Genomic DNA, 22,406 nt, shown 5'->3' with positions numbered 1-22,406 from the left:
GAGCAATGAAGCTGAGGGCTTAAGGGTTGTTTTCTTGCCGGAGTTTTCACAATTGAACTTTTTCTTTTCTTTTGAGCAAAAGTGGTTCTTTTATTGCAGAGATGGCTTGCCTGGGACTGTGTCCTGGAGGGTGGCCAAATCCATCCTCTGGGGAACAAAACCTTCTCTCTATTTGACATCTTTATTGAGGAATTTCTCAAATATAACAGAAAATGACACCAGAGGGAATTCAAACCATGATGAGACCCTTGTTCAACCCCAGATGACTGCGTTTGGCATTGTAATTACTTGAAATAGCAGTAGTTCTGTTTGAAAAATATTATTTCAAACTCCATGCAATTGGACATAAGAGCAACATTTAGGCTAATAGAATCCGATATTTTCTTCACCCTAAATTAAAACCAGCAGTGGAGAAGTCCTTTCCCGTCTCCACAAAGCACGGCTCCCTTTCCCCGAAGCCATTAGTTCGCTTAGCCAGATGTTCGCCCCAACCCCAGCCTCTGCCTTCACCCACTGAGGAGCGCATTTCTCAAGCCGCCTGCAGTCTGAGTTTCAGACTTGCCTCTCCACACTGGTTTTCCCAACGAAGGGACGGCGTCTGTAGCCAGGTTCAGCACAAAGCTGTTTTATTAACAGATCACACTTTGCCATGAACACTTACAAAGCACCTGCTCTACGCTTGGCTTTGGACTGGGCAGGCAGTGGTGCTGGGTGGGATGCGGGGCTTTGGCTGACTCGCGGCTGTGTGCCCGGAGTGGCTCGGGGTGCTGTGCTCACGTTCTCATGCAGTCCTCACGGCACCCACAGGCAGACGCCACCGGTGTCCCCTCCTTACAGGTGAGAGCCAGGCTCGGAGCAGGGAAGGGAGCTGTGTAAGGTCACATGGCCAGCAGCAGGGGGACTGGGATCAGAGTCCAGGTCTGTGTTTGCCGCTGCCCACCCCCGCCCGGTGGTGCCTAGGACAGCACCAGCTCCAGGAGGCTGGCCAGGCTCCGGGAGCGACTTCCTTCCATGGGGTATTAGCTCTGTGCCCTTGCAAGTTTGGGGGTCATGGGGGACATGCAGAAATCCCAGTGTCTGTCAAGCCGGGCCGGTGGGAGGCATTGTAAAGGGCAAGAGGGCACCCTGTCCAGGGATTCTCCCTGGGGCACACACCTCCTCCCAAAGCCCGTACTGCCTCCCTAGTCCCGGGCAGGAACCTGCTGCCCTGCAGTCTGGTGTCACCCTTCAGGACATTGTCTCGGCCCCAGGGGCCACACAGAGAGCCCTGTTCTTTAGGAACCTCCTCTCATGGCTTCTTCACTTTTGCCGCAGCACCCGGTTTGCCTGCCCCCCGTCTCGCAGACCCCCAGGCCAGCTTCTTCCTCACCTCTCACAAGGGCACCCTCTGGCCCAGCTTCCCAAAACCTGAGGTCCTATAGGTCCCTGTCATTTACAGCTGCTCCCTTGTGACCCCTCTTCAGTGGGGACCTGGCGAGGTCCTACTCCCTCCTCATTTGAGGCACAACCACGTGTCCCTCTGCTCCAAAGTCCTCTGTGGCCGTGGAGCGTGCGCCTGTCCTGCGGCCCCGCGCTGAGGCCCGCCCCTCTTCCCCTGGACCCAGACGCCGTCTCGTTTATGCCTTCGTCTTCCTCCTCGGGCCCAGGGCGGTGTCGGGCATGCTGTAGGCACGCAGCAAGTATTTTAGAATGAATGAACGAATGAAGAAACGAATTTGTCAAAGTGCCTCCTGACCTGGGCCTTCACGCTTGGCAAAGCTCTGTGCTGGGCACACGGAAGAGGTGAGGTGAACCAGAGGGCCGCCAGCGCAGGCCCCCCAGGTGTGCCAGGGAGAGATTGTCCTGGCTCTGAGGGCAGGCGGCCAGGCCGGGTCACAGAGGCACTGAAGCCTCTGCCTGGTGTCCGCCCGTTCGCGGGCTGTAGGGACTTGCTCTGAGCTCCCCAGACCCGGTCTTACATGCAGGACACGGCGAGTGGTGAGCAGGGATGGCACTTTCCCGTGTGGGAGCTCCCACAGCGGGCAGGCGGCGGGGGCCAGGAAAGTCCAGGAAAGACCTCAGTACAGTGAGGTCCGTCAGGTCAACTTCAGTGAGAAATGGGAAGAGGAAATAACGTGGCAGAAAGCGGGCAGGGCTGTGTTCTGATGCTGTTGCTGCGCAAACACCCAGCCCGCCCCTGGCCCCAGAAAACGCCGTTTTTTTCTGCTGTGGACTCTGCGGGTCGGAAACCGAGACAGGGCTCAGCAGGGACGGAGTGTCTCTTGGTCCCAGCATCGGGGGCGTCGCTGGGAGGACTCGAAGGCCAGGTGCTGAAACCGTCCCGAGGCTTCGTTACTGATGTCTGCTGGGTGCTGTTGGCTGGCGGCCAGGCGCCGTGGGCGGCCTCTCCCATGGGTCTCCTCCCAGCGTGGCCACCGAGCCCCCAGAGAACAAAACACGGCACGTAGGCGTGCCGCAGTGTAGCCGCAGAAGTCACCTCCACCGCACTGTGCACACCACAAGGTTGGGGACGAGATGAAGGGGCCTCGGTGAGGAGGGGGGGCCACCACTGGAAAATCTAGGGAGACTCCTCCCTCTGGGCAGAAGGGGGAGGAGGACAGGTGCAGAGTCCCGAGTTGGGGACGAGCTGGGGAGGGGCATTGTCACCAGGGATTGAGACAGCTCGGTCGATGTTTCGACTAGGGGGTTGGGTGTGGATGGTCCAGTAGGGAACGTGTTACGGGGAGCGAGGGAGAAGCCTGGGGGCGGGGGGCCCAGGTCCGAGACGCCGGTGGCCCGGGCTCGGGGGACAGTGTGTAGTGAGGCGAAGGGGTCCAATTCAGAGCGTTCTTGGAAAGCAGAGCGCACAGGCTTTGCTGACAGGTTAGACGTGTAAGATATGAGGGAGAAAAGGAATCTCGGCTGACCGATAGCTCTTTGCCTGGAGTTTCTGCACGGCTGCACCGTGACGGCCGAGATGGGGGTATTGGACTAGGGCAAATTTTCTGGTGAGGAGGAGAGTGGACTTCAGTCTGTTTGGTCAAGTTCAGTCTGAGATGACCCACAGCCATCCAAACAGACAGGCTACACCGGTTCAGGCGTCTGTGGGGTGGGTGGGTGGCGTAGGTGTGGAATGTGAGAGTCCAGAGCTTCTAGATGGCATTCAGAGCGCGCGGTGCGAGCGTTCCCTCATTTCCCAAGGAATGCGCAGGCACCGGTGCCGTGCCGTGTCCTAGGCGTGAGGCCCGCGATCAGACGGGTGACCTGTTCCCGGCCCCGCAGCAGCACAGGGAGCCAGCCAGGCCACCCAGTTTGAACCCCGGCCCCGTCGCTTGTGCCGTGCAGTCCACAGGGAGAGCCGCCTCCCCTGGGCCTCCGCATCCTCACCTGTCGGCCGGGGTTAGCGGTGCTCGCCGGGCAGCGGTGAGGCAGAGGCCGGGGAGATGAGCCTCAAAACCGACCACAGTGCCTGGCGTGGGACAAGGGCTCAAAAGATGTGAATTAGCTAATTGTCGTCTGTTCCTAGTATGCGAAGTGGGGCACTTTTTAAATAAAATGGGTGACTTTTCTGAGCTGGCAGAGACCCAGGGGGCGAGCATGGGCCCGGGCTGTGAGTAAAGCCCCTTGACTGGGGACTCAGGTTCCACACTGAGCTCCTGCCCTGTGTCACTGTCCCCACCTCTGGTGCTGGTCCTTCTGCTCCTTCATTGACACGGGGTCACCCCACTGCCAGTGCCAGCTCTGCTGAGCCCCTTGCTTTATGCCCTGGGACGAAGGTCACCGCTCTTCAGTCTTGGTTCTTGCAGAACTGGGTGGGGGAGGATCAGAGGAGGAGGCAGGCGAGCAGGTGGCACCGGAGGCTGCTGAGCGGAGGGAGAGCAGAAGAGGGGAGGGTGGGAAGGCTCCAGCCGGCGGAGCCCAGCTGCGCGTGTGGGAGGGAGTCCCGTGGACACTCCTGTGTTCCCTGGTGCAGGGGCGCAGCTCTCCCCACGCCAGCCGGCCGTGCAGGCAGGATGAGAGGGCTCGCCGCCTCGCCCGTGGAGGCACCCAGCCCATCCCAGAGGACAGCTGGCGACAACATGTTGCTCCCTGAACCCGTGCTGAAGGCTTGAGCTGCTCTGTTTATTTGTCTTCATACTTCAACAGCCTGGCGTGTTTCTTGCTTGGAGAAAAAAATGCCGACCATTCTAATGTAAAACTAAACAGCTTCGGACAGTCATATTGTTACTCCATAAACACCAATATTTTTAAGGTAAACTCGAGAGGTCTCTTCCTGTTCTTTCTTGTGCCCCTCTCCCTTCTCCGCATTCTTGGCGCACGTTCAGGTGATCTGAACACGCTGATTTTCTGTCAAAGGACAAGCTGGGTTCAGGACCACTTCTCTGGCTCTAACAGCTTGAGTCTGATGGAAATTCTTTGGCTGAGAAGGGAAACACAGGGTGCTGTGTTCGTCTTATGGGCCTGCTTCCTTCCCTCCAAATCTCTGTAGGACCAGGGCACTCCTGGCGCGGGGAGCGGCAGAGTGGCTTTCCACAGCCCCGTGCAGCCAGCTCAGGCCTGGGGCACAGGGGCGGAGCCGCAGGGGACTTCTTACCACTGAGGGCCATAGGGCTGCTTCGGGCAAGGTCACTGGGCCAAGAGCTCCGACCTGCTGGAGACCTTGGGAAATGCCCCGCTTCTGTGTGCCTCAGCCTCTCCGTCACATGTGCAGTAAAGGGGTGGGGCTCAGCCAGTGGCCCAGTCTCACAGGGTTTGTTACCCCCGCAGATCCCTTTCCGGGGGATCATGAGGAGGTCGCCCTGCTCCAGCTGAACTGGGAGGTGGGGCTGTCGGGCCCAGAGCCCTGCCCTCCATGGTGCCAGCCCCACCCACACAGCCCCCCATGGCTCCAAGAACACTGGTTAGGACCCCAGCCCAGTTGCTGTGTCAGAGCCCTGCCCACTAGCACCCTGTGGTCCTGTGGCTTCTCGGCGTGGCACGTCCTCAATGACAGTAGCCAACCTCTCGGTTGTGCCTTCCTGGTCCCCGCTAATTGTGCTTCCCGTCTGCCTCCTCACCTCTCAGAACTGGAATCTCCGACATGTTGAACAGCTTTCATGTCATTCCTGCTGTACACTGTCCTTGCACCCACTGTTCTTCCTGCCTGAATTGCCCTTCCCCACCCTCTTCATCTGCACCTTGTCTGGCTGGCCCCGCTGGCCCTCGGGACTCAGCTCAGGCCGAGGCCCTTTCAGAAAGCTTTCCTAAGCTGCACACCTGCCCCCTGGGACCCCACAGCCCTGGACTTCCCAGCCTGTCGCTGGCCATCTGGGAGTGGGTCTCCCATACTACCTGGAGAGCCCCTGGAGGGCTGAGCTCCAGAGTGACTTAGCTCTCTGTCCCTGTGTCCAGTGCAGGCTCATTTGTGTGATGGAGGGACAGACGGGCAGCCAGAGGAGCAGGACTTGGCAGGGGTGCCTGCGTAAGCCTGCTGCAAGGGCAGGGCATCAGCCCCAGGAAGGGCTCCCAGCCCACAGGGCTGCGGCCCTCATGGCTGCTGAGGCTTGGGACACCCCATCCTCATCTCTGTGCCCAGCTCCTTCTAGTCTCTGTTCCAGATGAAGAAACAGTGGGGCCCTGGGAGGCGGGGACGCATGCAGCCCTGCCCCCAGCTCTCTTCCTGGCAGTCCTTTGAGGACAGCTCAGGGGTCTGCGTGAAAGCCCGGGGGGCCCGGGGACGTGGGGATGTTCACGGCCTTGCTCTTTCCAGCTCTCCTGTCGGTTGTCCACTCAGGTTGGGGGCCCCCTCAGCTGCGAGGCCTCCCTTCCCATTGGTAGCACTGGGGTGACTCTGTTGGCACCCCCTGGTGCCAGACCCACCCACCTTTGACTGGAATAGGTCTGGAGTTGGTGGCCTGGGGGAGAGGTCTCGCTCTGTGCAGGGCAGAGAATGCCGTGTCCCTAAACAGCCAAGGGCAGGCCAGGCCAGCAGGCACTTTCCTCATCTTTCTTGTTTGCAGTCTCTGTGCCCAGGGCTTGGTCAGAATGCTGAGAAATAAACAAAAAGTAAGTGTCTTGTGAAGGCTCTTTAAAAATATTCTACCACCAGAACACATGCCCGGAACCAGAGCCAAGCTGGGTGCCTAAAAGGGGCACTGTGACCAAGTAGGGCGCCCTGGGTCTCCAGCATAGAACGCCCTCTGCCAACAAGCTGCTTATTTTGGAGCAACCTGGGCCCTGGATGGCATTTGGGGTCATGCTGGACATTCGCTGGGCCTGGCTGCGTCTGGATAGATGCTGCACTGACTCCCCCTCCCCAGCACCAACAGCCTGACCCTGGCTGTTTACAGTGGCCACTAGCCAGCCCAATGCATTGCCTGCCCCAGCACCCCTCCCTGTCACCCACCTCATCCCAACCACATGCAGCTGGAAATAAACTGGCAGGCAGAGGTGCCTTGTGCCCAGCTGGTAAACCTTGTCTGTGGGAAGAGGGTAGCCATGGCAGCCACCCAGCTGCTTGGTCTGTGGCTTTTAGCAACCTCCTAGGTGCCACCTTAGTGGCAGGGGAGATCCCACAGGCCAGCCCACCCTGCTCTGGCGTACCTGCTGGCTGCCAGGGGATCGGTCCCATGCTGGTGGAGGCCCCTCTGGGTGTGGTCCTTCCGGGGCCTCTTCAGCCTGGCAGCTGGCCCTGGGGATCTGGGCTCTGCCTGTCGCTCCAGCCTGGCCTTCCCCCTGTCTGAAGGCTCAGCCAGTCCCTGGGCACTTCACGCCCTTGGTGCTAGGAAACCGTCTGTCATGGGTGTATATCTGTCTTCCTGCACCTCTCCTCGGCCCTCACAGGCATGACGGCCTGCTTCTCACCCTGCACGCGGACAAGCCAGAGTCACAGTGCCCCTTGTGCAGAGGTGAGAAGGTCTGCGTAACTCTCCCATCTTCCACACATGGAGAAATTACACAGACACTCAGAGAAGTCAGTAGAAAAGACAGAAAATGATTCCCTCATCAGCTCTCCAGCCCAGCAGGTCAACAGTTAGCGCACCCTAAGGGTCCCATCCAGACCCGTCTGTGTGCAGCCCTGACCTTGTGTGTCTGTGGTCACGCGTTCACGTCTGGGTGCTGCTTCCCCCAGCTCCATCGGAACTCCCTCGCTGTTGACACACAGCCACAGCAGGGGGTCCGGAAGCAAAGCCTAGGCTGTGGGGGGCCGGGCAGCCTGGGGGTGCTGAGTGGGAGCTGCTGTCGTGGCTCTCTGCTCGGAATGGCAGAAGTGCCTCGGAGGAAGGGTTTGTAACCTCCGAGTCGGCAGATGCCCCTGAGTCCCAGTACATGCCACGTCCAGGGGTCCTACATCATTTATTCCGGCATGAGCCCACCCTCCCAAAGCTCCAGGACTTGTGCAGAAAAGCTCTCAGCACAGTACATTTAGTGTAATTTAACACCGCACCTACTGTGCGGGGCAAGGGATGCCCTGGGCTGCCAGGAATGAGGGGCAGGTCACTAGGTGGGGTGGAGGTGGAATGAGGGGAGGGAGGAAAGGCTCCATCGGGCAGGAGAGGGGCTCGGGCACAGGCGGTGGTCCCTGCTAGCGGAGCCAGGCGCGCTGAATGCTGTCCAGGGTCTGGACCTGGAGATTGGAGCCTGTAGCCGCAGGGGAGTCAGGGGGTCGATCACCTTTGGCTGCGTACCATGCATGTCACACAATCAGGCGTGGCTCCCAGCCCCCCTTCAACAGCTTCCAGGGCCCCACTTGCTGCCCCAGCTGCACCGCACACACCCGCCCTGCACACGCACATGCACACGCTACAGCACCCACTGGACGCCTTTCCCTGTGCTGACTCCGGTGGGGCTTAGCGAGAGGTCCCCAGTCTCTCTGCCCGCTCTCCCCTGGGCAGGCAGCTCCCTTGGGCCGGACCCGGACCTCGTGCTCACTGCTCCCTCCCAGCACTGAGTGCGGCCACCACATCCTTGCTGAGGGACTGAGTAAAGGGCCGAGTGAAGGAACGAACAAACAAATGGACAGATGAACGTCTCTTCGTGGGCTTTTGGGGGAAGTCATGGGCATTAGAACGATGGTATCAGGTGAGGCAGTGGCTCACACAGGCACACTCTGGGGGAGGCCGCAGATGGGAGTGATGAGAAGTGAAAAGCTCTCGGTCTTTGACCCGCAGTCCCTCCGGAGGGAATACCCCCTGGAACAGAAGGGGCTGTGGCCGCCCGCGTACCTTCCGGGGAGATTAGGAGCAGGCAGCAGGGGAGACGGGTGGCCGGAGCGGTCCCAGCACGGACGACACACTGACTCAACCCTGGGCGAGGAAGGGTACAAAGGCCAGTCTGGGTGCTGGTCCGCTGGGAGGGTCAGCACGTGGGGAGAGACCGCGAGAGAGTCGGTGCTCATGGTGGTTGTGGTTGTAGCTTGAGTGTCAGGCTGCTGATCCTTTCTTTCCCTCTTTCCCTCTTTCTTTCTTTCTTTCTTTCTTTCTTTCTTTCTTTCTCTCTCTCTCTCTCTCTCTCTCTCTTTCTACTGTTTTTCAAAATTTCTAGTAAATTCTGATGGTTAAATCATAAAACCACGTGATGGGAGCCACGCTGTTGGGAGCCACATGACGGGGCCACGCTGGGTTCTTGAGGAGAGGAATGCCGTGAGCAGGAAGGGGCTGCAGACGGGCTGGGAGAGGTTGGCTGTGGGAGGAGCTGGCAGCCTTCCCAGGACCTCAGCCACGCTCAGCGCCCCCGTTCCCACAAAGCCGCCCCCCACTGCCCACACTGTGCCTGCCACCCCCTGCCCCCTCTGCTGCTTTCTCAGTGTGTGGACTCTGTTAGCACAGAGCCATCGCTCAGTCCTGTCCCAGCCACACAGACCACTGGGGCCTGGGACAAGGGGCTGCTGAGTGGGGAAGGAGCCAGCCCACTCACAGCGGGCCTGGTTGAGGGGCCATCACAGGCTGGGGCAGGAGGCCACAGGCCTGGGTGTGCTGGGGCTCTCGCACCCATGAAGAGCTCTCGGGGGACATTGGTGTGTGTGCGGACGGCTCTGGTGGGAGGAGAGAGAGAGTGGGTCACAGTGAAGTACCCACAGTAGCCGGGTATGTGGAAAGTCCTGGCTTTTGTACTCAGTGGTTTGGAAGGTGGAGGAGAATGCTTCGAGTAGCTGGAAGAATGATTCCCAGAGGTTCGGACGCCCAGGCAGTCCTCCCTGGGGCTGGGACGTGAATGCTGGGATGAGTCACTGGACCTGGCCGCAGGCCCACTGGGCCTCGTAGGGGCTCCTGGGCCCCCCTGGCCGCAGTGGGGTCTCTCCCAATGTAGTGGGCCGTCCCGCCTGCCCTGCACAGACACCCCGGGCTGATCACGCCCAGCGGGGCCTGCTCTGTGTCCCAGGGTGCTCATTCAGAACCCAACAGAGCGCCTCCCTGCTTGTCTAGAGCGCCACCCTTTGGCTCCCTGACTCGATGGTTGGCCTTTCCTCCCACCCCTCTTTGCAGTCCTCCCTTCTCATCCCCATCCAAAGGCATTCATCAGAACTCCGGGGCCTCCCACAGAGGTCCGACCAGGATCACGTTCATAGCTGGCTGTCCGAGGCCCGAGGGCGGGCCACTGTCCTGGCTCGGTCACCCTCCCATCAGTGACTGAGCGCAGGCCTCCCCTCAGAGCTCTGGGTGCGGCACTGCCCCAGCCCTGGGCACGCTCCTGGGGCCCTGGAGTGAGAGTGCCCAGCACTGAGCAGGGCTCAGGCATGGGGCGCCCTTCCTACAGCCTCCTCTCCCTCCCCCACCCATGACGGGCCATTGAATGTGGAAAGAAGAGCTGCTCTGGCCGCAGGTGGCACTGGCAGAGGCTGGTAAAGTGACGTTTAAGAGAATGCCCACTGTCTCCAAGCCCTGCCTGTCCGCCTGCTCCCTGAAACACCGCCCGGTTAAAGGGCCTTTTCCTTAGCCGGAGACTGGTCCTCATACCAGTGAAGGCACCGACGGAGCGGGGGGCATTGGGCTCCCCTGCCTTACCAAGAGCCCCGTGTGGCCCGTTCATTCCAGGAGCAGCACAGCTCTCTCTTCTCCCACCAGCGCTCATTTGCCACCCTCCCACCACGAGCCAGGCCTCTGCCGCCAGGGACTCCCGGCCAGCACTCACTCGTGGCTCTTGTCTATAGAGGCCACCCTTGCCTGGGACTCTGGAGCTCCAGGGCCTCACTGGGTAGCCCCTTTGGGGCCACACAGCTCACCCCTGAAGGGACAGGCCACGAGCCAGGGCCTCTGGGCTGGAGCCGCACCCCCAGCCGTGTCCTGTGGTGCTCAGTCCATCCTTCGGCCCTTAAAGGTGGTGTTGTGCCCCGTGCACTCAGAAACCCCGGGGCACAGCACCACTCCGGACAGGCACGGCTTCTGTTCCCAAGGCTCTGTATTCTCTGGGAGGCGCCAGGTAGATCCCAGGTAAGGACAGTGCTGGGCAGAGGGCAGGGCAGTGTGATGGAGCAGCTTGTCTGCTGCTTCCGGTGCACGGTCAGGGAGGGGAGCGTCCCGAGGAGGGGCCGTGCGCTGCAGTGGGAAAGAGGAGGAAGCAGCTGTGCCAAGATCAGGAAGAACATTCCAGTCAGAGGGACAGCAGGGACTCCGCCGCTGTGCCACCCTCCGGTGAGGAAGGCACACCATTCACATGGGCCTCGTCGGCCGCACAGGGCGCTCGGGCTGTATTCAGAGTGAGTGAGGAGGCCTTTGGAGGCTCTGAGCAGGGGCTGGTGCAGCTGGTTGACACAGAGTTGGCTGTGGGAAGCCGTGGGGAGGTCGCCACAGTAATCCGGACAGAGACGAGGGGGTGGGGCCCAGCCATCCCAGGGGTGGTGGTGAGCTGTCATCATACCCTGGTTTGGTGGCAGGCACTGCTGCCGAGCCACCAAACCCGCTAAGGGGTGAGGCATGGGGACCGAGGAAGGGAGAGGTCTGGGACGGCTTCCAGGTGTCTCAGCTGAAGCAGCTGCAGGTTGCGCTGCCGTTGGCTGAGATGGGGAAGGCTGAGGGTGGGCCCAGGCTTCACCCGGTTCCACATGGACCACTCGAGGTTTGTCCTGCCTGTTGGACATCCACATGCGGGTGCAGGTCGGCCACTGTTGTCTGAGTCTGGAGCAGGTGGAGCAGGCAGGCCTGGGTTTGGGCGGCACTGGCAAGTGGGCAGGACATCTCCTGGGACCAGAGCCCAGCAGGAGCCCAGGCCTTGCCAGCCTGGCGCCCGTAGGCTGGGGCGGAAAGCTGTCCAAGGCTGCTGAGAAGGGCCTGGGCTCACGGGACGGGGGGCAAGCTCCTGTCGGCATGTGTCTGGCAGAGTCGAAGGGGCTCTCACAACGTAGTGGTAAAAAGACTACGCACTCGGTCTTAGAGTGGGCGAAGGGTTTCAATAGACACTTCTTCAAAGAGACACATGAGTGAGCAATGAGCACGTGAAGACTGCCCACCATCATTAGCTAGAGAAATGCAAGTCAAAACTATGACACACTCCTTCACACCCACTAGGATTCTTGTAATTTTTTTAAATCACAAACAGTGGAAAACAATGAATGTTGGAGAGGATGTGGAGAAATTGGAAACTATATTTTGAGGGTGGGACAGCAGAAAGGCATGTGGCCACTGTGGAAACAGTGTGACCAGCCCTCTAAGAGTTAAACACAGGATTACCGTAAGACCCAACAGTGCCACTCCTCAGCGTGTCCCCAAGAGAACGGCAATGCGGACACACAGACACCTGTGCAGGAACACTCAGAGCAGCATTGTCACGCAGCCAGACAGTGGAGACAAGCCAGCTGCCCATCGGCTGGTGCGGAAGGGGTGAGTGGCCGGTGTGTGCAGGGGCAAGTGTCCAGGCATGAAAAGCAGTGAGGGCTGTCATGCGGTCCCTCGTGGGTGGGCCTGGAAATGTCAGGCTACGTGAGAGAAACCAAACAGAAACGGCCACGTATTGTGTGTCCCCACATTTTATGTGCCACATCCAGAACAGGCAGAGCCACAGAGGTCGGAAGTGGACTGAGTCGCCAGGGATGCGGGGCAGGGGGACTGGGCCTGACAGTGGGTTTGGGGATGCTTTCTGGGGTGACAGAGATGCCCTGGGACTAGAGCCTGGTGATGTTCTCACAACCTGGCACACGTTGAAAACCACAGAAGTAGACATGCTAGCATGGTGCATTTTCTTTAAGTAAATTATGTCTCAACGAGACTAAGTAGCAGGAGAAATCGAAGAGGCAGCATGTGCAGAGCATGAGAGGGTAGGGCTTGTCCCCCACACGTGGCTCTGGGTCCAGTCCTGGGCCAATGTGAAGCACCTGATGGGCTGGGGCCCCCCCAGAGAAGGGGGCGCCTGCGGGGAGCAGGCCAGAGCCTACATCAGGAGGGAGAGGGGCCAGGAGTTGAGGCCACTGTGCTGGACACCACCAGACCAAGGCAGGACTGAGCGTCCCCTCCCGATGCAGCTTGTGATCACTTTTCCCCTGGCACGCTCGCCCCTGGGGCTCCGGAGGAACGCTCATCGGTGGCGTGCACGTGCCAGGCTCTGTGCTGAGTGCTTTACCTTGGCATTTTCTATAATTTCCAGAACAACTCCGGGTCCTGTTATCCCTGTTTTACAGAGAAGGAAACCAAGGCCCAAGATGGTTGAGCGGGCTGCCCGAGGTCACACAGCGAGTTACTCACTGCATCTCGTACCCCAGCAGCTGTGACGGGAGGGGCAGGTGGTGGTCACAGGGAACCTTGTGCAGATCATTGTAAGGAGTTAGGCAGCAAACTTCTGGTCCTTAGAGACGTTCGGCGCTGCTCAGCCGTCGCTGGGGAAGCGAGCATAAGGCAGTGGCTGAGACTAGAGGGAGAGCCCGGTGAGGGGTGAGGTGACCAGACCCTGAAGGCAGGTAGACCCGACCGGTGTGGCTCAGTGGATTGAGCACTGGCTTGCGGACCAAAGAGTCACTGATTCGATTCCCAGTCAGGGCACATCCCTAGGTTGTGGGCCAGGTCAGGCCCCCAAATAGGGGTTGCACAAGAGGCAGCATTAATGTTTTCCCTCTCTCCTTCTCTTCCTCTCTCTCTGAAAATAAGTAAGTAAAATATTTAAAAACAAAACAAAAAACAGAGTTGAAGGCAGGCGGGCTTCAACAGAGTGCGGGCCCCCGCGGGGCTGGCTCCTCGGGTGTGGATGTCTGGAAGGCCAGCCCACTGCCACTCCTGCACCTCAGCCCAGCCTGGAGCTGGGACTTGGGCCCAGCCCAAGGGGCGAAGTGTCAGGTCAGGGCTCCCACGAGAGACCCTGTGTCTTTCACACACAGCCGACCGGCCCCGGAGTCAGGTGCCCCAGGGAAGGCCCAGCTGCTGACCAGGCCAGGAAGCGGACAAGTCCCCGGAGACCGCAGGCACACCTCCCGCCTGCCTGTGCTACACCTCCGACAGCGCAGGGCGTGTCCGGGGTCTGGCAGCGCCTGGGCCCCACGCTCTAAGGCCCATGTGTGCTTTCCCCGAAACCTAACCCATCTGGTTCTCGTTTATTTACACTTAACTCATCAAATGCAATTTTGCAAGAGCCTCTCAATAGCCAAGAGGGTTTTCTGTCTAAGCCTCCCTTCTGAAAGGAGCTGGGGAGGGCTGGGGCCTGGGCCCTCAGGGGACAGGAGGCAGCTCGCAGGGGCGGAGGTTGGGTCTGGCTCCTCAGATGGCCCAGTGCCTCTGCCTCTGCTCCTGGGCCCACGGGCAGGGGGAGCTGTGAGCCAGAGCCCGGCACAGGGCCTGACACACAGTAGGCTCTTGGTAGCCAGGAAAACATGGGCAGGGCCCAGGCAGAACACAGCGTCTCTGTTTCAAATCATGAAAGGTCCCTGGGAAACACAAAGCAGCCAGAGCTGGGTCCAGAAGTAATTTTTAGTCATTATAAATAACTGCAAGCCTGCATTCTTAGCCCACTGGAGCACCCACAGCCAGCCATTAATGAAAACAAACAGCAGCACCTTGGGCCAGAAGCAGAGCTCCCGGGCAAACCACAGTCCGGCCGACAGGGGCCTCGGAGGCCGGCCAGCCTGCAGCCGCTGGGGCCGGCTCCGGAACCCTCCAAGCAGGAGAACAACATCTCCTTCACAGCACGGGGATCACAGACAGCCCTTCGGTGGCGGCAGAGATGGGGCCATGGCAGAGGGCTGGGTGCCCTGACCCCAGCATCCAGTCCTGTGCTTGTGCAGGATGCTGCCGAGGGCGCTGGGGAGCCCTGACCCCAGAGACCTCGTTTGGGCCTGATCTTGGGTGCCGAGGCACCACTGTCCTGGTCTGGCGGGAGTCCTCACGGGCCACTGGGCTGAGGAGGGAGAGACCGCGTGCTGGGCTCCAGGAGAAACACAGAGGGTGCTGCATGGAGTGGCCTCAGCCAAGCGGGGAGGTACGGAGGGAGTGGGGTGAGGCAGATGGGCCAGGTGGGGAGGAAAGCCCAAACAGGTGACGCCTGGGTGCAGGAAGGACCGAGGGAGGGAGCTTCGCAGACAAGATGGTCTCAGGCCTCAGTGGGGCAGAGCAGAGCTGGAATGAGGCCCCCCATCTGTCCTGCTTGGTGCCCTAGTCTCCCTCCTTCCCCTCTCCCCGCTCCCAGCGTCCCTCAGCAGTGGCCCAATGAATGCGTGCTCCCTGGGCACCAGGCCCTGGGCTCAGCCTGGGCAACAGCCTGCCATCTGTTTTTACCGCAGGCCTCACTGCCATGACCTGTTTCTGAGGGCGTCTCCCAGCTCTGCCAACCAGGGGCGCCAAGTCAGGGACCAGACACAGCTCAGCGCCCTCTCCCTTCCCCGCACTCTTGCCTGTCATCCCCACCCCTCACCATCAGTCCTGGTGGCACCAGGAGATGTGTTTGTGGCTTAGTGGAAGGAGCATGTTCACCCAGGGAAGCTGCAGGCAGGGTCCTTCCAGGCAGTCCCTGCAAAGCCCCACATAGGACCCTCACAGAACTGGGGCTTTGAGGTTCCGTTCTCCATGCTGTGGCCTTCAGTTCGTTTGTTGCCAATTAAAAGGGTTCCCAAGAGGAGCCTCCTACGGTCTGGCCCAGAACTCACGGAGCCTCCTCTCTGCTCTGTAGCTAAGACCCTGCACCGAGGAGCTCCCTGCCTTCTGGGAACATTCAGCTGTGGCCATAAATAAAGATAAAGAACCTTGAGCTGCCAGCAGGATTCAGAGCAGAGCGCTGTCCTCACCCCACCCGAGCCTGCTCAGGGGTCAGGGATCATGGACTGGAAACAGGCTTGCTCAGGGCCTCACTGCACACAGTGGCAGGCTGCAGAGAGCCTTGACTGAGCCCCCTCTGTTGTCCCCAGAAGGAGCCAGGACAGTGCTTTGCTCGAGTGAACTGGCCCTCATACAGTAGTGAGCGCCCTGTCACTTCTGTGAGCAAGCACGTGTGTGCACTGCAGCTTCTCCTGCTGACCCTGAGCACTCACACAGCCTGACCCGCTCTGCAGGGTGTGGGAACGTAGAGGAGACTCGGCTCTGTCCTCAGCCCAGAGCAGAGACAGGGCAGCCGAGCCTGAGGTCCAGGGTGGAGGCAGGAAGCCGAGAACAAAGGTACATCTGGTCTGACAGCCGGAGGCTCTGGGCTTCAGGACGACTCCAGAGAGGAGGGGGCTTTCAGCCAGGGCTTTGGAGATGTGCAGGGGGAGGGGGGGCTGAGGGAAGTTTGTAGCATATGTGCTCAGGGACCTGCCTCTCGACACCACGCAGCCTCGTCCAGAAGTGCCGAATCCCAGAAGGACAGAGTGAGGGCTTTGGACCCAGACTCCCTGGCCTTCATATCCCGCTTCATCCTGTTTTACCCTCCCTCTTGGCCTCAGTTTTCTCACCTGAGAACCGGAATGCTGGGAACAGCGCCCCAGAGTGGAGCTGCCTTGCAGGTTTATTGAGACAGGGCCTGGGTGTCCGAGCACCGCCTGGCCACAGTGAGGTGCGCTGGTTGAGTGCTGGTACTTAAGACAGGAGGCTGCTGGCCCCACCCAGCCAGCCTTGTGCCCGTCTCTGAGGGTGTGGCGGTGGGTGGGATTCCCATAGGGGCCGCATCCCTGCGTGGACCCATCTGCACGGGAGAGAAGGAAGAGAACTGCGTGCGGCTTCCTGAGGACGGAGCCTGCCGTTCCTCCTAGGGATGAGGTCAGCGCAGAACTCGGGTGACCCGACTCCCGGGGCAGGCTCCTCCTTGCCCTTTGCCCTGGGACACCTCTCATAACAGATGGTTCGGAGTCCTGGGGCCCAAGGAACAGTGTGTCAGGCTTGCCACTCGGGAGGGCTGAGGAGCTGAGCATTTCCCACAATCCTGTGCAGGATCTGGGCAGGCCTCCAGGTGAGCTCTCTGTCCTAGGCCAGTGGGACCCACTTCCCCAGTGGGTCACTTAGCAGACCTCGCCATGGGACCCTTTGGGGGCAGGGGCCACGGGGGCAAAAGATGGGCCTCAAGCCCTTAATCCAGCCCACAGATGAGTTGGCTGGGTCCTCGGGCTACCCACCCAGTCTCTGCAACCTTGATTTCCTGCTCAACATGTGGGGAAGGCCTGTGTTTGGGCCACAGTGGGAAATGGGTACAGAGGGGCACCCCATCTTCCCTCCTGGTGATCTTGGGACTTTATTATCTGGGAGTGGGCAAGGAAGCTGTTCCCAGGCCTCACCTTTGTTTCACGTCATTCATCAGTGCTGGGAGTCCCCGATCCCTGCTCGTGGAAACACCCTGCTCCCCGGCCCTGCCCTCTGCCAGCCCTCTGCAGGCCCACAGACACATGGTGTCAACTGTTCTTTGGTGCCTGGTTTCCAGGGAGGGGTGGAGGTAGGTCAGGCCAGACAAATGGCATGAGGGAAGCCGTTTGTGGTGGCGGCGAAGTGGCGTTTCCACACCGTGAGTCCAGCGTTGAGGGCTTGCGTCTGTTGTGTCTGCCAGTGGAGCCTTTACTGGGATTGGGGAAACTGAGGTACAGAATGGAGACTCTGGGAACTATGGGAAGAGTGGCAGAGAATGTGACTTGAGGGGAGTCTGGACTGAGGCCCTGTGCCCCTGTCTCAGTCTGTGTGTGCCAGCATAGGGGCACCCGCACCTCTGCAGGGCTTCTCAGGCCAGAGGCAGGACTCACCCAGGTGCACTGGTGCATTTGTGTGTTACTTGTGGCCTGCGGCCCGAGCCTGGCATCTGCACCTGGGGTCCAGCACAGCAGGGCCAGGAGCATGTGCCCAGGAGCCGGACAGCGGGCCCGGGCCCCGCCCTCACTCTGAGCAGCATGTGACTCGAGCTCTCTGAGCCCCGGAGCCTGGTCTGTGTTGTGTGTCAGTCGCTGCAAGGGTCCGTTGAGGCAATGTGCCTGGGGCCTCGTTCCTGGTGCCTGGCTTAGAGCAGTTCATGGCAGGGGACAGGCGCCCAGAGGCGAACACCACAGGGCGTGGACGGGAGGCGCCCCCAGCAAAGGCCACGCCAGCACCTGGCCTTTAGGGGTGGTTGGTTAGACTCTGCTGAGCAGAGAAGGGTTTTCAGAGCAACTCCTCCCTGTCCTTCCCAGCTCCCACTCTCAGGTCCCCTGCCCCCCAGCAAGAGCCGCCCTCGCCGCATTAGCTGTGACTGGTGGCTTGTAGAGTTCAGAGCTCAGCCACCCTCCTCGCTGCCACACGGCTGACATTTGAGCTGGAGAATAATGACCTGCCTCGCAGTCAGCCTCAAAGGTGCCACAGGGTCTTTTGCAGGGGGAGCTGGTCTGCTTGCCCACAGCAGGAGAGGACCAGTGGACACAGCAGCGTGAGGGTGGAGGCATCTCCAGCCAGTGCAGACGGGGCTGCCGGAGGCCTTATCTCTGCATCCTTTTTATCCCGGGGGTAGTGGAGGGGGGGAGATGCCATGCTTAAAAGAACTATATGTAAAGCTCAGGGCCGCAGCCAGTGCATATGTTCATGTGCGTGAGTGTGTGTGTGCGTGTTGGGGGTTGGGGTACTGGCTGGCAGCAGCCAGTAGCTCATGTTGCCGTTGTGGTTTCATATATTTGCCTATTAAAATGACAATACAGACATGGCACATTAAGGTTTAAGAAGCCCTTCTTTCATTAAACAAACTGACAGTGTAGGGGGTTATGACTCTGGTAATTGAAACATGCTGTTCTGTTCAAGACCAGAACTCCATAAAGACTCTTTTCAGCCAAGAGCACCCTTTGTGCCAGCAGCCTCTGGCCAGAAGTGAGTGCCGCCCTGAGGTCTGTCTCTCCCGGGGAGGGGGAAAGACTGCTTGGCAGCCTTCCGCACAGTCTCGGCAGCCGAGGCTCAGGGCTCTTCCAAGCCTCCCTGTTCTCTGGGCTTTTGAAGTCAACTTGCAAGGCTGAAAGCTTGGGTAGCGGGGTTCAGCAGGCTGCCTCGTCCTCCAGCCTCGTCCTGGCCACCAGATCTTGTGCTGCTGGCCTCAGAAGCATGTCTGAAATGCAGTTGAAGGGGCGGTGGGATCTCGGTGGCGAGGCTCTGTGCGTGGAGGAGACAGTGTAGGCTGCACAGTCTATGGGACCTTGGGCAGGTGGCTGCGCCTCTCTGGGCCTCAGTGCGCTTGTCTGTTCAATGGGCCAGCCCCTGGGTCTGACCAATGGGGAGCCATGAGGGTCAGAGTAGTTAATACAGGGGCAACAGCAGGTACACAGGGGAGTCAGGAGCAGCTAGCGTGACCGCCAACCTAGTGCAACCATCCACCTCTGGGGAGTGACCCCCCAGGGCCTGCTGTGGAATGTGTCTGCTGCCATGGGGCACACCAGCAGCACCCTTGGGGACACTGCTGTGGGGTAGTTTGGGGAGCCCTCCCGCAGTCTGGGGGAACTGTCACCTCCTCCTTGCTCCAGCCCCAGATGTGACCCCCCTCCCGCCCTCCCTCCCCTCTGCAGATGTGGATGAGTGTCAGGACAACAACGGGGGCTGTCAGCAGGTCTGCGTCAACGCCATGGGCAGCTACGAGTGCCAGTGCCACAGTGGCTTCTTCCTCAGCGACAACCAGCACACCTGCATCCACCGCTCCAACGGTGAGTCCCGCCTGTGCCGGCCAGGCACGACCCCTGCAGCAGTGGCTGGGGGCTGGCTGTGGCCAGGAAGAGTGGGGCCCCCTTCCCCGTGGCTCCCTTCCCCAAGAGGGCTGGAGGCCTGCCCAGGTGAGTGGCCGTTTCTCAGTCTCTGTGCTTCCGGCAGCACCAAGGACTGTCTCTTGTGTGTACACCCAACCACCAGCTGGGAGAGGGGGCGCTTTTCATGGTCGGGAGCCAGCCACCCCCAGAGGCTGGCCAGACTGCACAGGAGCCAGCCGAGCCCTGCAGGTGAAGGGCCTTGGTGTTGGGTGATGTTGGCCAGGGTTCGGGCCCAAAGCAGCAGGGCAGTGCAGCAGGACAGAGTGGCCAGGAGCCGGTGCATGCACGCTCCGAGGAGAGGGCCTTCCTGGCAGAGGGAGCAGCACTTGTAAAGCAGATGCCCGTGGGCTCAAGGTAACAGTCAGGCCCAGAGTGTCCGGGTGGGCTGAGTGCTGCAGCCGAGTGGGCTGGGGGCGGGAAGAGGGCCGGCACTCCTGGGGCCTGGCCATGCTGTGTGGTCAAGGGCGCAGGGGGCGGAAGGAAGACAGGACAGCCCCACGGCGGGGCCTGGAGGAGCCTGGCAGGCTCCCGTAGGGCTTAGAACCTCAGCTTCCACACACAGTGTGGGGACGTAGCACTGACCCTGCAAGGCCTTGGGGGGATGGAGCGAGACCCTGGCTGCAGAGAGCCCAGCAGACATCAGAGCTGACAGAGGCTGTGAGGTCACAGCAGGGGACCCTGGGCATGGTTTTTACATGAAAGCAGATCTTGAGGAAGAAAATACAGTAAAAAAGTACAAAACCCGGGGCAGTTAGTCAGAACTACTTCACCAGACTCCTTAGAATTCTCAGTTGTGTTCAGGCGGCTTCCTCAAAGACAGGACAGACCCGACAATCCCTAGCCCTGCCGTGTCCCCAGAAAGACCGAAGGACCTAGACGCCAAGCCCTGGGTTCTTTGGCCAGAGCTCCAGTCTCATCGCACAGACTTCCTCAGCAGCCCTCACGGCGGCTAAGTTTGCCCCTTACGAGACCTCCCAGCTGTGGGGCTCTGGGGTCAGGCCGCCCCAGATGAGGACCCGGGGCCCAAATCAAGTTTTATAAGAAACAGATTCATGGAGAAGGGAGCTAGTGTTGGGGGGGGAGGGGTGCTCGGCTTTCATTAAGGAGGGGTTTATGGGGCAGCTGCTCCGAGCAGGCTGTCAAGTCCCCTTTTCAGCGAGGTTGCGTGTGCGCTGTCCCTTAGAAGGAGTGGCTTTCCCACGGCGGGGCCCCAGGTGAAGCGGAGGCGGCGCAGGGAGGGAAGGCTGGCGCAGTGCACTGGTGCTTGAGTCTCCTTTGTAGCAGGTCCTGGTCTGACCTGCGAGCATCGTGGCGCAGGGGTTGCTGCCAAGCAGACCCCAGTGTCCGTGGTGGGGGCGGGGGGTTGTGGTGAGGTGGGGGCAGCCACTGGGACACTCACTCTGAGCAGGGCCCCAGGTCCACTGCAGAGAACGGGCAGTCAGGACCCCAGCCCAGGTCGCTGGCTGAAGTGTGACAGGTGATAAGGAAAGACACAGGGAGGAGACACGGACAGAGAAAGGCGGGCACTGAAGGCCTCTTTGAGGAAGCCATGCGTGAGCTGAAACGGAGCAAGGGGCCGGGCAGCTGTGGGTGGAGCTGGGGACGCATGCCAGGCAGGGTGTGTGCAGAGGCCCTAAGTGGGAAACGGACCGGCTGGAGCAGAAAGCAGGACAAGTGGTGGGATGGTGGAGCGTGGGGAGTCGCCCGGAGCTGAGGGGAGAGGAACCCAGGATGGGGGAGCTGGGCAGGGGCCTGACCCCGAGAGGCTGTGGGACCACGGCGGGGGTGTGGGGAAGCTGGTTAGGCGGAGGTGGAAGACGATGCTGCAGGGGAGAAGGGAGGACTTCTACGGGGACTCAGACATTCCAGGAACTGGGCCTGGAGCCCACGTGCCTCACCCCACCCTAAGGCCCTGGGTGGCCAGGCCCAGGTTTTTACTTGAAACCAGGGATTGAGATTTAACCAGAATACAGATTTGGGGCCTCAACCCCCAACTATGTGAACTGGCATTCTGATTAAGGAAGCCTCTTTCCTCATTGGAATTTTTGTGTGAATGTTCCAATTTTTAAACCCGGGCAATGAATCCATCTAAAAAACAGCAGATTTCTGGGATCCCTCAGCAAAGACAAGTGGCAGCATTTCCAGGGCTCCCAAAGGTCAGACTCCCAAAGAAAGTCTGAGGTGGACAGGTCAGGTGCATGGGATGCAGGCTGACTGCTCATTCATGCTGACCGCACAGGCGGCCTCTCCCCTGGGCCTCCGTCGGCCATGACCAGTGCCCGTAGCTGTGTGTGGAGCACAGTGATGGCCATTAGCGCTCAGTCAGGGCAAGTCCAGGCTGCCGAGCCCCAGCTGGTTTGGCACCCAAGTGGCTTCTGATCCCCGTGGCTTCTGGGACGGCTGATGAGCCCAGAGCCATTTGGCAATTCCATTCCTTGTGTTACCCGACTCTTCCTAATGCCTGTCAGCTCTTGGGAGCCTCCCCTGAGTGAGAGGAGAGGCACGCGGCTGGTTTTGATTAGAGGTGGCCGGGCCAGTGGCTGAGCAGTAAGGCCGTGGTACTCAACCCCACTTCCCCGGCGCCAGCACAAACCCTGGCTCGAAGCGTGGGGGTTAGGCTGGGGTGGGAGTTGAGATCCTTGGCCGTCGTCCGTCTCCGCTGGCCACGTGGCCTCTGCAGCCACTCTGCCTCCCCGGGGCTCCTGTGTGCAGGTTGGGACCAGCAATGCCTCCTAGGCGGGTGAGGGGGCCTTTCTGGGAAATGCTTTGAAGTGGTCCAGAGCAGGGGCTGCTTCTTTAGAACCCAGGCTTGGTTTGGGGACATGGGCCGTCCCTCTGTCCCAGCACTGAGGAGAATGAGACCCAGAGCTCCTGGCGTCTGTGGCTCGAGGCTTCCAGGTGCTGGTTCACAGCCTGCCCATGCCTCCTGCTCGGACTTGGACGCAGCGAGCAACAGTGGCCCCTCTCCGGCCTCACAGCCTGGGGCGGCCAGCCCAGCCTCCACCGCCCCTCATCATGGTCATGTGCCCGGGGCCTCTCCGTCCCAGGGGTGGGGGCCAGCACCTTCAGGTTTTCTCCCCTTCACGTGCCTGCTCTTGTATTTCAGCTCACATCTGTGCGCTCTGGCACAGCGTGGCTCTGTGTGGCGTGGCATGGAAGGCGTGGTGGCCTGTGTGGGCCCCCGGCAGCAATGCTGAGGGGCTCAGCCAGCAGCCTGTTCAGGTCAGAGAGGACGTGGTTCTGCCTGGCTGCTGGCAGCCTGGGGGCAGTAAGGAAGGATCCAAGAAGCCCCTGAGAGCGGGTGGCTTCTAAGGTGGCCAACCAGTGGTGCGTG

General features: G+C 60.4%; 1 protein-coding gene across 4 annotated transcripts in view; it reads left to right on the top strand.

Annotated features, from left to right (window-relative positions):
• SCUBE1 (signal peptide, CUB domain and EGF like domain containing 1) overlaps window positions 1–22,406 on the top strand; it is a 112,612-nt gene that overhangs the window by 25,240 nt on the left and 64,966 nt on the right. For all 4 annotated transcript variants that reach the window (XM_037028505.1, XM_037028507.1, XM_037028504.1 and 1 more), the window contains exon 4: window positions 18,839–18,973. In XM_037028505.1, the coding sequence (XP_036884400.1) occupies window positions 18,839–18,973 (135 nt within the window). The remainder of the gene's footprint in view (window positions 1–18,838; window positions 18,974–22,406) is intronic.

This window comes from Sturnira hondurensis, unplaced genomic scaffold, assembly GCF_014824575.4.
Source record: "Sturnira hondurensis isolate 20B ecotype Veracruz unplaced genomic scaffold, ASM1482457v3 Scaffold0019978, whole genome shotgun sequence".
Lineage (NCBI taxonomy): Eukaryota > Metazoa > Chordata > Mammalia > Chiroptera > Phyllostomidae > Sturnira > Sturnira hondurensis.
Note: the sequence above shows the minus strand (reverse complement) of the source record. Positions and strands in the feature narration are given on the sequence as shown.